Consider the following 12,261-nt stretch of genomic DNA (forward strand, 5'->3'; position numbering starts at 1 on the left):
ACTTTATTTTCAAACTCAAAGGGCGGCTTTTGCACAGAAATCGATGCTCTCGGGGGAACCAAAGCTCCCCAGGGAGCCGAAAATTATGTGACGTGAAGAATTAGAAAATTCCTCACTTCGAAAATTACTGAAATTCAAAGTTGCAACTGGATCAAGTCTGGTCTGTGGATGGTCTCTGATTTCCTTTTCGCTATTTTTTTTCTGTTGCGTTTTCACGCCTCATGCTCAACAAATAAAAGACACAAAGACGATTCGGAGCACTTTCAAATATATTATTGATATTTTAACTTGTTTTCGGTTTAAACGCGATTTCACCTTTTTCGTATTGAATTCTGACTCAGCAGGGCAGCAGGTGGATCACACTGTTAACGGGTAGCCAATTTACATTTTGTCAAAAAGTAATAGTAAGGTGCTAGTGATAGTTAATTTATAACTGATACGAGTCATATTAAAAGAATAATCGGTAAAGGACTCCTAATTCAAAATAGCTCAACTTTACGGTTAACGGGAATGCTTGAGGGAACAACTTAGGGCAGAGCATAGTACTGTACTTTTAACACACAGTATAATTCATATATTGATACAGTCAGTTCTGGATAATACTTCGCGTCTAAGTTGGAAAAGTAAAAATGAACAGTTACTAGTAGTTCAGGACAGTTCAGTTGGTGGGAACTAAGGAGAAAAAAAAACACGCACAGTTCGCTCATTTTGAAAATTTTGAAAGCTAATTTCGAGTTTGAAAGCAGGCGAAAATAATAATAATGTTGAATAATAGTAAATACGCGAGAATAGGGACAGAGATTGAAAATCGCCAAAAAGGAAAACGGAAAACTGAAATAAACGACACGCCATTAATTCTTTTAAAGAAGAAATGGACATTTTTATATAAAGGATAAGGGATTTATGGAGAGGAAAAGCAGTAAGCGGATCTAGGGCTAGGGGACCTTGCTATGAAATATAAACACAGGGCTACTTTTTAGCGGAGAAATCGCGAAAACTGCGCCCCAGTTAAAAAGCTTTCAAAAATCATTGACAGCAGAGCGGTCTTAACCCACCGCGAGCTCTGGGCTCCAGAATAGGTTAAGGTCTGTCTGCGTGGACGATTGACGTCTATTCTTGGATAGCCTAAAAGAGCGCACACCCATTACCAAAAAAATCGTTGAGATAACAAAAAACACCTTGTTTGCATTTGTAGGACGATTTCCGCGTTCAAAGGGGCAATAATTAATAACATTAAATATTATAGTTCAGGAACAAGTTTGAAATAGGAAATATTGTTCAGTATCTTGATTGGCGAATTAGGGGCAAGGTTGGGAATATTTATATCGCTGGATATATACGTTGAGAATTTTCGGGTAGTGATGGACCTTTTCGAGTTGAAAAATTTTAAGAGCCAGATTCGTGGTTTTCAGGAATTGGTAAGGAAATTGACTAAAGAAAGGAGAGCGAGACACCTTTTCCGGTTTTTCAGGAATGTCTGGTTCGTCGCTCTTGATTTGAGAACTAAATATTGTAATACTCGAATCCGTGATCCAAATGAATAATAAGTATTTGATGATTGGAAGCAACTAGGTGATTCAGCATAAAATTCGACAAAGTAAAATAATTAACAACGACTATTGCTGCCATCTAGCGGAGTTTGTCATCATTGAAAGAAAATTATAGACATTTTCGCCCAGGTCGACCATGGGATTCGTGGAGCTGCGCATCAAGATATCCTTGAATCCGCTCTGATCGCACGGATGTATAAACAATTAAGCATCTTACATACGTTGCCGGCAATTTTCGGTATCCTCGATCTCTAATTGCGCTGCTTCGAGCATGACATACGCGCTGCCGGTACACTTAGCGAGATACCTAGGTAAAAACGTAATTATTTCAATTTTAATAGTTATACATCCGCTCCTTCAAATCTTTTAGGGAGCTGCGGAGGAGAAGGCCGGAGGTGGGTAGACTCGCGCTCAGCTCGGCGATGTACTTGTTGAACAGATTCCTGAAGCAACACTCAAGGCAGTGAAGAAGGTGGCGAGTTTGTACCTGACTCGATCGGGCTCGTCCAGGTGGACTATCTCCACGCGATTCGGGTCGAACATTGAAATCGACATAAGAATGAGAGCCTGCTCCTCGCTGAAATTCAGCCGCTCTGAAAATAACAAAATAATCAAACGATAAGTTCATGAAAACTGTACCCATTTGGGAAAAGAAGTCGAAGAAACCGTTGACGAAAGTTTGATCGTTGGTACCGAGAAGGAGGGTCTCTCTGGAAATGATTTCGACACCCTGGTCGGTGTAGAATCGCCCCTGTCGATAAGTGAAAAAGCACTAAAGAAACAGAATCAAAGCATTACAAGCGAACACAAAAAAATACCTTGACGATCAAAATCTCCATGATCGAAGCTTGAAAAAGGGTCTTCTGGTCTTTCTCGCTCAGGGCGGTGTAGTCATCGTGGTTGGAAAAGTACTCCTGCATTGCTTGAAGCGACTGAAAGAGCGTTGCCGAAACCATATTCGGATTACGTTTACCTGAGCCATCATGTCGGAGAGGCACTCAATGATTCGGGCGCGGTGCTGGATGATGCTTGGGCCGCCGTCTTCGTCGTCGGACGCGGTAGGGCTGCCATGAGGAGATCCTCGCTCAGAGACCGACTAAACGCTCAGAATTAGAACAATATCCGGAGATAGCCCCCGTTCGCGTCCCCGGGAGCCCGAGTGTTTATTTTTGGACAGAGAGTGACGAGGAAGAATGAAGATGACGTTGTCTCATCTGCGGTGAATTTGATTGAACAAATGATTAATGATTAAATTAGAGCGGATTGCGAAAGAGAGCTAAAAATACTCCGAAATTCGCGCTTGAAGCTTCACGCGCGGAAGAAAAGAAAGAAAGAAAGTGACCTTGAGAAGCCACCTGTCAGCTTAGATACCTGACAGCATAGCACAATTAATAACAACGTTCAATTAATGCCTTTCTTGCGAGGGATTGCGCTGTTGGCATCGTATAAATCGCAAAAGCGTAAAAAACTCATAATTGTTGCTTTTGCGTAAAAATTGAAATAATAAAAAATAGGCGCGTTTCTCCCGCGCAAAGCTGCGCGTTTTAACTATCTCTGCGCCGTGCTAAATTGCCTCGCGAAATTGCGAAATACGCCCAAGCGAGCACAGAAACACAACGAAACACTTACTGGTAACATATCGTCGTCGTCCATCACTTCGTTTCTAATTTTGCCTTTTTCGAAAACCTCTCTCAAGCGCTTCAGTCACTTGTTGCTATTCTGAGTTGCTCTCCGCGGGTTTCTATCGTTCTCTATCTCCGCCTCCTCTTTCGAAATGACTGTAACTAGCTTCTCATTCGATCAGTCTGAAAGTTAGGTATCTCTTAAGATCTTCTGTCCACTCTTCCAGAAAATATTACTGAAAAACCTAAATGAGAATCTACTTTTATCTTGGCGATAATTCTTATCTATAATCAAGCTATATAACGATTGCGTTTCAAAATAAGAACGAGCTACTTTCAAAGTTACAGTAATTTTACGAAAATCAGTCTTCTTTTGCTCATTGACTCAGCGTCTCTTTCACCGAAAAATACTACTTTCGTCAATTGATAAATAAAAATATCTCTACTATAAAAACGACGACGGGAGTTGGTTAAACCACACAAGCGCCCTTCTACAAATTAGACTCAACAATTTAGACTTTTGCCTTGTCTAGCCGCCACCTAAAAATCAAAGCCGGCGTCCCGGGGCATTCTCGAGCAGCACGCTCCACCACATCTCAAAAATCATTGCTGCTTTTTACCCGGAAATTTCAGAATGGAAAAATATTTTGAAAGCTGGATACTTTCACTCGATTCTTGGAAATAATAAAAATAGAAATAATTTGACGAGAGGTGAGAAAGTCTTCGTAATGGTTTAAATATGATTCTCTTTCTTAAATTGGAGCAATAAAAACCAATGCTGTGTTGTAAGGGGGTGACCTTAGGGGCTGGGTAGGCCGCGTGATTTTGAAATGGATGAGCTCTAGCTACTAGTCACGAAGTCACAATTCCAACATAGACGCGCGCTGGTGAGCACACCACGGCCCAGCGCACGACTACCACTCAAAACTGACCCACAAGCCTAGCACGAAAGCAACACTAACCTCAGCCCTAATTCTAACCCAGGCTGGCCCTCAAACCCGAAACGTTTCACTCTCCATCTCAAACGAGCTCATTTATTGTTACAAGCCGTTTTATTGGCGTTGGATTGGCCTCGAGTAAGTCGCTCCAAGTGAGGAAAAAGGAGTGTTTCTCGGGTCCGAATTTATTCAGTCAAATACCGTATTGCAACAATTAGCGAAGGTTGCTTTCAACTGACGACGAAGTTCAAGGGTGGCCTGAGAGGTCGCGTACCAGCCCGTCTCGCGCTTCGTTGTTCCCCTCGGCCAAAGCTAAACTTGAACCACCCTCAGCCACCACCGCGTAACCATAACGTAAAATCCAAAAAATGGAGCAGACTCGCTCGTGCCTCACAAACGAGAGTGATCACTTTCTTCGCAAAACAACATCTCTTTTCGAAATTAACTAAATAGTATTCGCAATAAAGATAAATCCGATGAAAAAATCTATTCCTTTCTTTTTTCGAAAAAAAACGAAATTCTCTTTCTTTTTTTATCATCTAAGCCGGATTTGATATATGGCGATCCTACGATAAAAATTGTAGCACTATAAAAATGTGCTGATTTTTAGTGGCGGAGATTTTCAGTTACGAAATTTCATTTATCGGGTTATGTTGAGTCGATGTCAGGAAACAGACCCGCTCGGCTATTTGATCTTTCAATATTTGGCCCGGTGGAGTCCTCGTCTATTTAAGTCCAGTCTATCATCCTCATTCATTTAAAAATATCCACAGAATTGCGGGGTAGAGAGGCTGGGATTGAAAATTAACACTGGGAAATAAGTTGCTGAAAATAGCCATGTTTTGATCGTAGAAAATTGCGAGAATCGGTCTGAATGCCGGTAAAGAAAGATCTTTTCGACGTCGTTAGCGTAAAGGGAAACTCCATCCTACCATGTCCCGTTCAAAATATCCAATCACGCCAATCACATGTTCCTGTCGATTACGCGGTATAGGACTCTATTTAAAAAGATAAAAAAAGGGAGAGAGAAAAATATTATTTTCGAAAATTCAAAATAAAATGAAATGTTGAAAATGGAATGAAAGGAAGAAAAGCGCCGGAAAATATGCGCCGGTCGGGAAGATAGAGCCTCATGTGTGGGAAGCGTCGACATTACTTAAGTTATGATCAGAATTTCGAAATAAGAAGCCGGTGTCTCGGATGGAATGGAGGAAAGATTAAGTTTTATTCCACTTCGTATATATTGATTTGATTGCGGGCAAGATATGAAGGAAAGATGATGAGACAAGCTTTTGATTTTTGATTTCTTTCGGAAAACTGGATACGATTGCCCTCAATTTTCCGGGACTCTAACTTTCTAACTAAGCAAGTTACAGTTGAAGACCAATATACATTAGAAGGTCCTTGAAGAATGAGTTAAGAGTAATTGTTTCCCTTTTCCATGCATTAAATACAGATAATAATGATAAGAGGAAAAATAGTTATGAAGGAAATAATAGTTGATCAGGAGAAAAATTGTTACAAGTTTTTATTTCTCGATGAATAAGGCTCATTTTAGTTTCAAAGATAGTATTAGGATTCTGATTGGATTGAGAAATACCACATCAACAATAATAATAGAGGGTTGAACTGTTTTGGCACGAAAGAATAAACAGGATAATAGTTGAAGAATAGATAGACTTGTTGAAGAGAGATGGCGGAGTTAAATAAAGCGAGTTCTGTCGGTTACTTCACTCATGTCAAGTCCGGCTCCACAGCCGGCCCTGCTTGCAGCGCGGCGAGGTCCTCCGTCGACTCGTCCAGCCCAGGTACTTTGTTGAAGTCGAGAAACTCGTTCAAGTCGAAGTTGATCTCGTCCTCCACGGTGAAGTATTTCTCCTGAATAAAATAACATAAATCCCCTTGACTCCAAAATCTAGGCATTTCCAACTGATAAATTATCCATCAGTATTAACGATATTGATTATTAGGGAGAACTCGAGTGAATTACCTGAATGACGTTGACTAAACTGCGAGTCCATGCATCCAATCTCGTACATTCCTCGTGTTTGTCCACTGACTTTTTCCTAGTTTTTCAAGATTTCAAGGCTTCGTCTCGTTTTTGAAAAAAAACCGGCCTTAGTATAGTCCCTGTAGTCGAGCTTCTTGACCGCATTTATGAGATTCGCGAGGAGCCAAGCTTCCCGAGTATCGGCAAAGGCGGGATAGTCTTCACTTTCAAAGGTAATATAAAACTGCCACATTAATATCAACGCGAATTAAGAAGATATAGAACCTTTCCAATATTTATTGAAACACTCATGCGCATGATTGCCATCTTGCCACAATTTGCAGAGACCAGCTCGGAAGTAATGATCTAAACGGATTCGAGAAGGCGACTTCTTCGGTTCTTACTTTTGGCAGAGTACTTGAGCAGCTTCTCGTTCGCGCAATAGTTCGCTTCTAACTCGTAGACTTTGCCCGCTTCGAGGTATTTCTTGCCTGGAAGGACCATCAGATTCGCTCGTTCGATTGACACTCTCGACGCGCTGCTTCGTGCTTTTCTGAACTCTCATTTAACGATTCTCGTGGCTGCAAAAAGACCTTACCCGTCTTTTCGGAAGAGATCGAATGCCTTTGAGTAGAGCTTCTCAGCCATCTCGGCCGCTGTTTCGTCCTTGTCCCGCATGAACTTGCTCCTGTACGCGTCCGCTAGGCACTGTTTTGATTCTGCTATACTCGTCAACTTCTTTACCTATAGGAGTCAACTCTTTCGCCGCGCGCACAAGTTTGTTCAGGTCCAAATAGAGCTCGCTAGCCTGCAAGCCTAGCCGCTCGGATTCCTGCACATTTGGGACACTTCTCCAGCTCTGACTTGCTTGCGACAGATTCTAAACCAGAAAGATATCAATAAAATTAATATTTCTTCAAAAGGTATTTACCTGCACTTGTCCAAATCTGTCCTCGGCCGAGTGGTACGCCTCTGCGGCCAATTCGTACGTCCTAGCAGCTTCTTCGTACTTTTGCTTGATTTTGTACTTGGTGGCCGCTGCCGCGTACATTTCTGCCGCCTTGGAAATCTTCGCCGTCGGCGGCTTAGAGCGAAACTGGTTGAAAAACTTGGAAACGGAAGACGTCTCCTGTCCGAGTATGCCAGCAGCTTTCAAACTAGAAAACATCAATTAGGGAGATAATTGATCCCCATCCTCGGATAAACTGTAAATGCGCGGCTAAATGCGGCTAATACTCTTTCGCCAGGGTTGAATCAGCAGCGATTATTACTGTGCATTCCTGTACATCGCATCAATATTAATGCCGCATAAATAAATAATACGGGCTTACCATAATTCCTCAGGCGAATCTGAGTAGTTCTTTGACGGGTCTATCGGCTCCGTCAGCGCGGCCAAGTTGCCAAGCTTCTCGCCGCGCTCGTGAAGTTTCTCGCGCTGGTCGAAGATCGACGAAGACGCCGCCGCGGCCTGCCCATTGAGAGGAGCTTGTGGCCGCTGTGGCCCTTTCCGCTTATCCGACATTACATCGACTATTTCTCTGAATAACAAAACATTAAGAATTCTTGAGAAAACTCTTTTTTCTCTTTCTTCTGCGAGCTTCTCAATTTATCTAATTAAGTGGCAAAAGAGCGAAATCAAGAAGAATGAGTGCAAGGTTAGATTATTAATCATAGTGTATTTCCCTTGGGTAATATAGTATCTTATACTGTGATCATTAAATTAACACTCATTTCGCGCGACAGACTCGCCAAACATCCCTCCATTTTAGAAAAGCAAATTGAAATCAAGTAGAAACAGAAGCTCGTCACAAATTGACTCTTAAATAATCCATCTCGGAATAAATATTAATTTATTTATCACCTAATGAATTCAAGAACTTCTGTCAAGTTTATCTTTTTGTCAATAATTGCTTAATAATAAACTTTACTGAAAGACGGTAGCTGGCAAAAAGCTCAAGGCGTCAATTCTATCCAAATAAATTTTACCGTTTCTCAGAAAGTTAGTTGTCTCTCTGATAAGCGTGAAAAGGATGCTCTGAGGTGTGTCCCGGTCAGTCTGCTAGGCTCTCGCCAGCGGGCAAGTCGTATTGATCCCATCTTTTCCCACGCACGCCACGAGCCCAGCTTGTCAATGACAAGTACTTTGCTCGATGTGTTATTTTGATACGTTGCTTTATTAATGTTTCGATTTTAAGTTTCATTTTTTTCAAGGAGGAAATCAATTTATAATTATCGAAGAATAATTTGGGAGATAACTTTTCGAAATAGAATCAGACAGATTTTCTTTTCGCTTCTTTTCTCTGGCTCAACATAGAAGGTTAGCTTCTCTGCGCGAATGTTTAAATTAAATAAATAAAATAAATTTGACCGAAGAGCATCTTCGCCGCAGAGCTTGCGGTCGGCTGCGAGAGAGAGGCGCTCATTGGCTCGAAAAGGTGGAAGAGCGCCCATCATAGAAATAGAACACTGGAAGAATGGATTCAACGATAATTTTCAGTATGGATTCATCTTCCGAAGTTTTACTTCTTTCGCCAAAATAGAAAGTCTCTAGATATTGAGGTGTTTCCCAGGGTGTTTCCCACTTGCTGTTTTTCTTTTCTCACTTACTTCCTTCATGCAAACAAAAAGTTTCTAGAGCTCAAAGTGTTTCTCACCTTGTTTCTCAGCTAAGAAACTTAAGCAAAACTGGGAATTTCTAGATGTCCTAGTGTTTCCCACTTTGTTTCTCAGGCAAGAAAACATCCCATTTCTTATTTTTAGGGCCTTATTTATCGAAAAATAGGTTTTTTGCAGCAGCATAAATCCAATAAAAATAGTTTATTAAAATTTATTTTGATCGTTGGTAATACCAACTTTGTATCAGAGGTAATAACAGCTTAAATAACTAAGTAATTGGTACAGAGTCTGTGGCACAGGTTAAAGTTTGGTTGGCTTCTTCGTCTTGCGGATGTTGTTGGGGGCTTTTCCTTGATTTGGCTTCTTCTTGCTTTTCTTGTTCTTCTTGTTCTTCGATTGCTTGTTGGTATCATCGGGTTCTACTTGGTCGATAGTCTGCAGTTTTTCGTTGTTTGCCTTTTGGAGAGCTTCTTTCACTGAAGTCGGAAGACCTTGTGTTTTCTTGGGTTTCTTTTGGTGATGAATCGTTGGACTCGACGTACGCTGGAGATGCTCGAGAATATTTGAGTCTTCACAAAGATAATCGAGTGCGTCCACGAAATCTTGCGGGGTAAGAAGAAATTCATTGATGGCACTTTTAAAAAAACTTTTAAAGCACGGGCCAGGACCAGTGAAAAGAGCCTTGAACATCACTTTCCAAAACAGATCGTTTCCAAGTTCGAACGGTGTAGCAGTTGGATTTCTCATCCAGATTGCTTTTCTTTCATCGACGAGAAGCACAATTTTCCGGATCTGCAAATGGTCTTTTTTGCAGAAGACGTGAGAAGTTGCCTTGTAGTCGGGATTTTTCCAATGTGATTCCTCCAATTTGATGAATTTTCCACCACAGACAGTCTGTAGCCAAAACATGGCTTCAAGGTATAGCGATTCAGGGAGACTGTTCGTAATAGTGCAATGGCATGAGAGGTGAAGATGATATTGACCATTTTCCTGCGTAATTCGGAGTTGGGCATCAGGGTGTGGTTTAAGGTTTTCAAATTTCAACACTGTAATTTCTTTCATTTTTTGTTTTATGCTGTAATCGTAACTCGTCCAAGATTTTATACCAGTTCCGGAAGAGTGTCCAAAAGAGTGCGCTACGTGTGCGCTCAGCGGGAAATCGCATGTATCCCCCATGGCGTGTGATTATCTTCGCGATCATATCTTACCGTCCCAAACGAGGCGTTTTTACTATAGCTAGCCGTCTGCATTGAACTCTCGAGGTCCTCGAGTCGAAGAAACCAGGCCATTTTTGGCAGAATGAAAGATCTTCAACTCTAATAATCTGTAATATCTAAGTTACAGTAAGTATTTTTTATCTAGATAATTATGTTGCTCCTTGTTTATTAATCTTGAATGATAACTTAATTGATTTTTGTAATATTATCTTTGAAGCAATTGCCACCGTCTCAGCTGGGTGATTTGTGCTTTCTGAAGCGATGAAAAAATTTGGTGGTGGTGCGGCCTCGAGCTATTGCTGGAGTATTCACTATTCTACGCCAGCATCGTTCGAACAAAACTAAGACGACTTCACTCCTTCGCCTAGACGCATTTTTAACAAGAGGGTTTCAAGAGAAGAAGAGAATATGGGAAGTCCGGGAATGCAGCTGGCAGGCTTCATCCTCGGCACCCTCGGAGGTAAAAATACCTGTAAAAACTCGTATCAAGGCTCAAAAAGTGTATCAAACAAAAGAAAAAAGCCGTTAAAATATTTGAAATTAGGTTGCGGAACTTTGATTACGTGCGTAATGCCAGAATGGCGACGACAGGATATGGCTGGTGAAGTTATCGAGATGCAAATTCGAAAGCAGGGAATCTGGTGGAACTGTATGTACTTCTCTACTGGTCAAGTAAGCGCTATTTCCGATTCAAACTTTTCAAACTTGCTCATAGTGGCATTGCGACGACTTCGACAGGATTATCGTTGGTCTACCTCCAGAGCTCCAAGCGGCTCGGGCGTTGATGGTTCTCTCTTGCATTCTCGCCTTTGGCGGTTATTTCATCGGAAACATGTCGCTCAGCTGCACGACATTCATGTCTGATAATCCAACAGGCAAGAAGAGACTCTGCATTACCTCGGCGCTTCTACTTGGCCTATCTGCTCTCATGACTGGCGTATCTGTTTCGTTTTACGCAGCGATCGTTGTTCAAGACTTCTATCTTTCTGGAGGAATGGCAGCTACTGGCCTCAGTTCTAGAGGAGGCATGGGTGGAGGAATCGGCAATGTTGGCGGCAGATATGTCTACGGAACAGGAACGAGTCTCAGAAATAAGAATAACATTTTACCTCTCTAAATATTTCAATAACAAAAATTTGTATTGTAAATTACTTCTCAACTCGTCAAAAGCTCTTTTCTTCGGTTGGGCGTCGATGGGACTTGGTCTCTTAGGCTGCGTTCTACAGATCATGGGATCGCGTGGAATGGACGAAGACGACGACGAGTATGAAGATAGCGGCCGAAATTTCATGGCCCAAAATAACGCTTACAACAATCCAGCATTCGCTACAAAAGGCCGAACTGGCACCGAATACATCTAACTCACTCTTATAACAGTTGAAACTCCTCGTTTGTAGTACATTCCCTATTCGAAATATTTGACCTCAATCCTGCATGTCCTGATGAATAAACAAAACAGACCCTCGTAATTTTTGTCCCATTTATTGATTGAATCCCAAATTGTCGAAAAATAATAAATAAGTCAAATAAAAAGAAAATCCAAAGTTCCCACTTTTGCCTTCCGGAGAATCGTCTTCTTCAGACGTGAAGAAGCTTTTCGACGGAGGAATCGTTCTCGAGCTCCAGGTGAGTACCCATTTGAGCGATCGAGCACTGGTGGCAGAAGAATGTGAGCAAGCAGCTGTGGCAGCAGTTGTTGAATCCACGGAGCTTGTCGAATCGGCGTCGAAGGCAGCACTAAACTTGATAAGACTCACTTCATCTAATGGGAAGCTTACCATCATGATGAGCCAGATAAAAGTGAAGATGCAGGCAATCAAACCGATAGACAAGCTCATGATAGCGAGGTACCATTCTTCCTGCTCGATGGGAACAATGTTGACATCATCGGTGGTTGGCAAAGCAGTAGATGTTTCGATAACCTAATCAAGCTTTACTTGTCGCCTTGTTGAAAAGGTGTACCTCGGCAAGTTTGCCTTGGTAGATCAAGGAGATCGAGTGGCCGATGGCAGACAACGTGAGGAGCGTGATTCCAAGAAGAAGGTACTTGAGAGGTCGATTCACTTCCATTCGACGGGCAAGGAAGCAGGAAGCGATCGGGGATGGCAACTAGAACAATTTTTTTGCGAGAATAGTTAGATTTTGACTTACGCAGAACCACTTGCACCAGGTCTCCGATCGTGCCTGCCAAAGTCCTTTGAGGATGGAGCGTCGCTTCTCCATCAGCTCGTCGAGGTTATTAACCGAGTTCGAGCAGGTGGAGGGACACTGAGTCAAAGGAGCCTTTTCCATTTCTAAAACTAGGCAACTTTAACTTTTAGTCTGACG

General features: G+C 41.9%; 4 protein-coding genes across 7 annotated transcripts; 1 reads left to right on the forward strand and 3 right to left on the reverse strand.

Annotated features, from left to right (window-relative positions):
• Positions 1–251: 251 nt before the first annotated feature.
• LOC145709962 (nuclear hormone receptor E75-like) lies at positions 252–3,391 on the reverse strand. Its single transcript, XM_081787648.1, has 7 exons — positions 3,180–3,391; positions 2,524–2,646; positions 2,369–2,482; positions 2,190–2,322; positions 2,038–2,143; positions 1,906–1,993; positions 252–1,730 (listed from the first exon to the last, which is right to left on the reverse strand). Exons 1-7 carry the CDS (start codon positions 3,201–3,203, stop codon positions 1,617–1,619), a joined length of 702 nt encoding a protein of 233 aa, XP_081643774.1. The 5' UTR covers positions 3,204–3,391; the 3' UTR covers positions 252–1,616.
• Positions 3,392–5,130: 1,739 nt separating this feature from the next.
• LOC145709959 (alpha-soluble NSF attachment protein-like) lies at positions 5,131–7,643 on the reverse strand. Of its 4 annotated transcripts, none has more exons than XM_081787642.1 (9): positions 7,432–7,643; positions 7,032–7,257; positions 6,845–6,980; positions 6,699–6,801; positions 6,505–6,653; positions 6,391–6,466; positions 6,228–6,324; positions 6,101–6,169; positions 5,131–5,988 (listed from the first exon to the last, which is right to left on the reverse strand). In XM_081787642.1, the coding sequence occupies exons 1-9, from the start codon at positions 7,620–7,622 to the stop codon at positions 5,845–5,847; spliced, it is 1,191 nt and encodes a 396-aa protein (XP_081643768.1). In that variant the 5' UTR covers positions 7,623–7,643; the 3' UTR covers positions 5,131–5,844. The 4 variants fall into 4 exon arrangements, with proteins under 4 accessions (XP_081643768.1, XP_081643769.1, XP_081643770.1 ...); XM_081787643.1 differs by having other exon boundaries at positions 6,101–6,165; positions 6,224–6,324; XM_081787644.1 differs by having other exon boundaries at positions 6,228–6,319; positions 6,386–6,466.
• A 2,619-nt stretch (positions 7,644–10,262) lies between these two features.
• Positions 10,263–11,413, forward strand: LOC145710522 (claudin-3-like). Its single transcript, XM_081788286.1, has 3 exons — positions 10,263–10,393; positions 10,478–10,605; positions 10,649–11,413. Exons 1-3 carry the CDS (start codon positions 10,342–10,344, stop codon positions 11,048–11,050), a joined length of 582 nt encoding a protein of 193 aa, XP_081644412.1. The 5' UTR covers positions 10,263–10,341; the 3' UTR covers positions 11,051–11,413.
• LOC145710521 (uncharacterized) lies at positions 11,400–12,254 on the reverse strand. The gene is made up of 4 exons (XM_081788285.1): positions 12,085–12,254; positions 11,896–12,042; positions 11,712–11,855; positions 11,400–11,670 (listed from the first exon to the last, which is right to left on the reverse strand). The coding sequence occupies exons 1-4, from the start codon at positions 12,223–12,225 to the stop codon at positions 11,512–11,514; spliced, it is 591 nt and encodes a 196-aa protein (XP_081644411.1). The 5' UTR covers positions 12,226–12,254; the 3' UTR covers positions 11,400–11,511.
• Between the last annotated feature and the right edge of the window lie 7 nt (positions 12,255–12,261).

The sequence above is a fragment of the Oikopleura dioica genome, chromosome XSR (genome assembly GCF_907165135.1).
Source record: "Oikopleura dioica chromosome XSR, OKI2018_I68_1.0, whole genome shotgun sequence".
NCBI classification, from domain to species: domain Eukaryota; kingdom Metazoa; phylum Chordata; class Appendicularia; order Copelata; family Oikopleuridae; genus Oikopleura; species Oikopleura dioica.

Coding starts and splice junctions, on each gene's coding strand:
- LOC145710521 (XM_081788285.1), bottom strand. CDS start 12,225: ATGGAAAAGGCTCCTTTGACTCAGTGTCCCTCCACCTGCTCGAACTCG. Junction 12,043..12,084: donor CCTGGTGCAAGTGGTTCTGC/GTAAGTCAAAAT, acceptor AAATTGTTCTAG/TTGCCATCCCCGATCGCTTC. Junction 11,671..11,711: donor TTATCTGGCTCATCATGATG/GTAAGCTTCCCA, acceptor TATCAAGTTTAG/TGCTGCCTTCGACGCCGATT.
- LOC145709962 (XM_081787648.1), bottom strand. CDS start 3,203: ATGGACGACGACGATATGTTACCA. Junction 2,483..2,523: donor TCTCCGACATGATGGCTCAG/GTAAACGTAATC, acceptor ACGCTCTTTCAG/TCGCTTCAAGCAATGCAGGA. Junction 2,144..2,189: donor CGACTTCTTTTCCCAAATGG/GTACAGTTTTCA, acceptor TGTTATTTTCAG/AGCGGCTGAATTTCAGCGAG.
- LOC145710522 (XM_081788286.1), top strand. CDS start 10,342: ATGGGAAGTCCGGGAATGCAGCTGGCAGGCTTCATCCTCGGCACCCTC. Junction 10,394..10,477: donor CATCCTCGGCACCCTCGGAG/GTAAAAATACCT, acceptor ATTTGAAATTAG/GTTGCGGAACTTTGATTACG. Junction 10,606..10,648: donor TGTACTTCTCTACTGGTCAA/GTAAGCGCTATT, acceptor ACTTGCTCATAG/TGGCATTGCGACGACTTCGA.
- LOC145709959 (XM_081787642.1), bottom strand. CDS start 7,622: ATGTCGGATAAGCGGAAAGGGCCACAGCGGCCACAAGCTCCTCTCAAT. Junction 6,467..6,504: donor GCTCAAGTACTCTGCCAAAA/GTAAGAACCGAA, acceptor GAATCCGTTTAG/ATCATTACTTCCGAGCTGGT. Junction 6,325..6,390: donor GAGTGTTTCAATAAATATTG/GAAAGGTTCTAT, acceptor TACCTTTGAAAG/TGAAGACTATCCCGCCTTTG.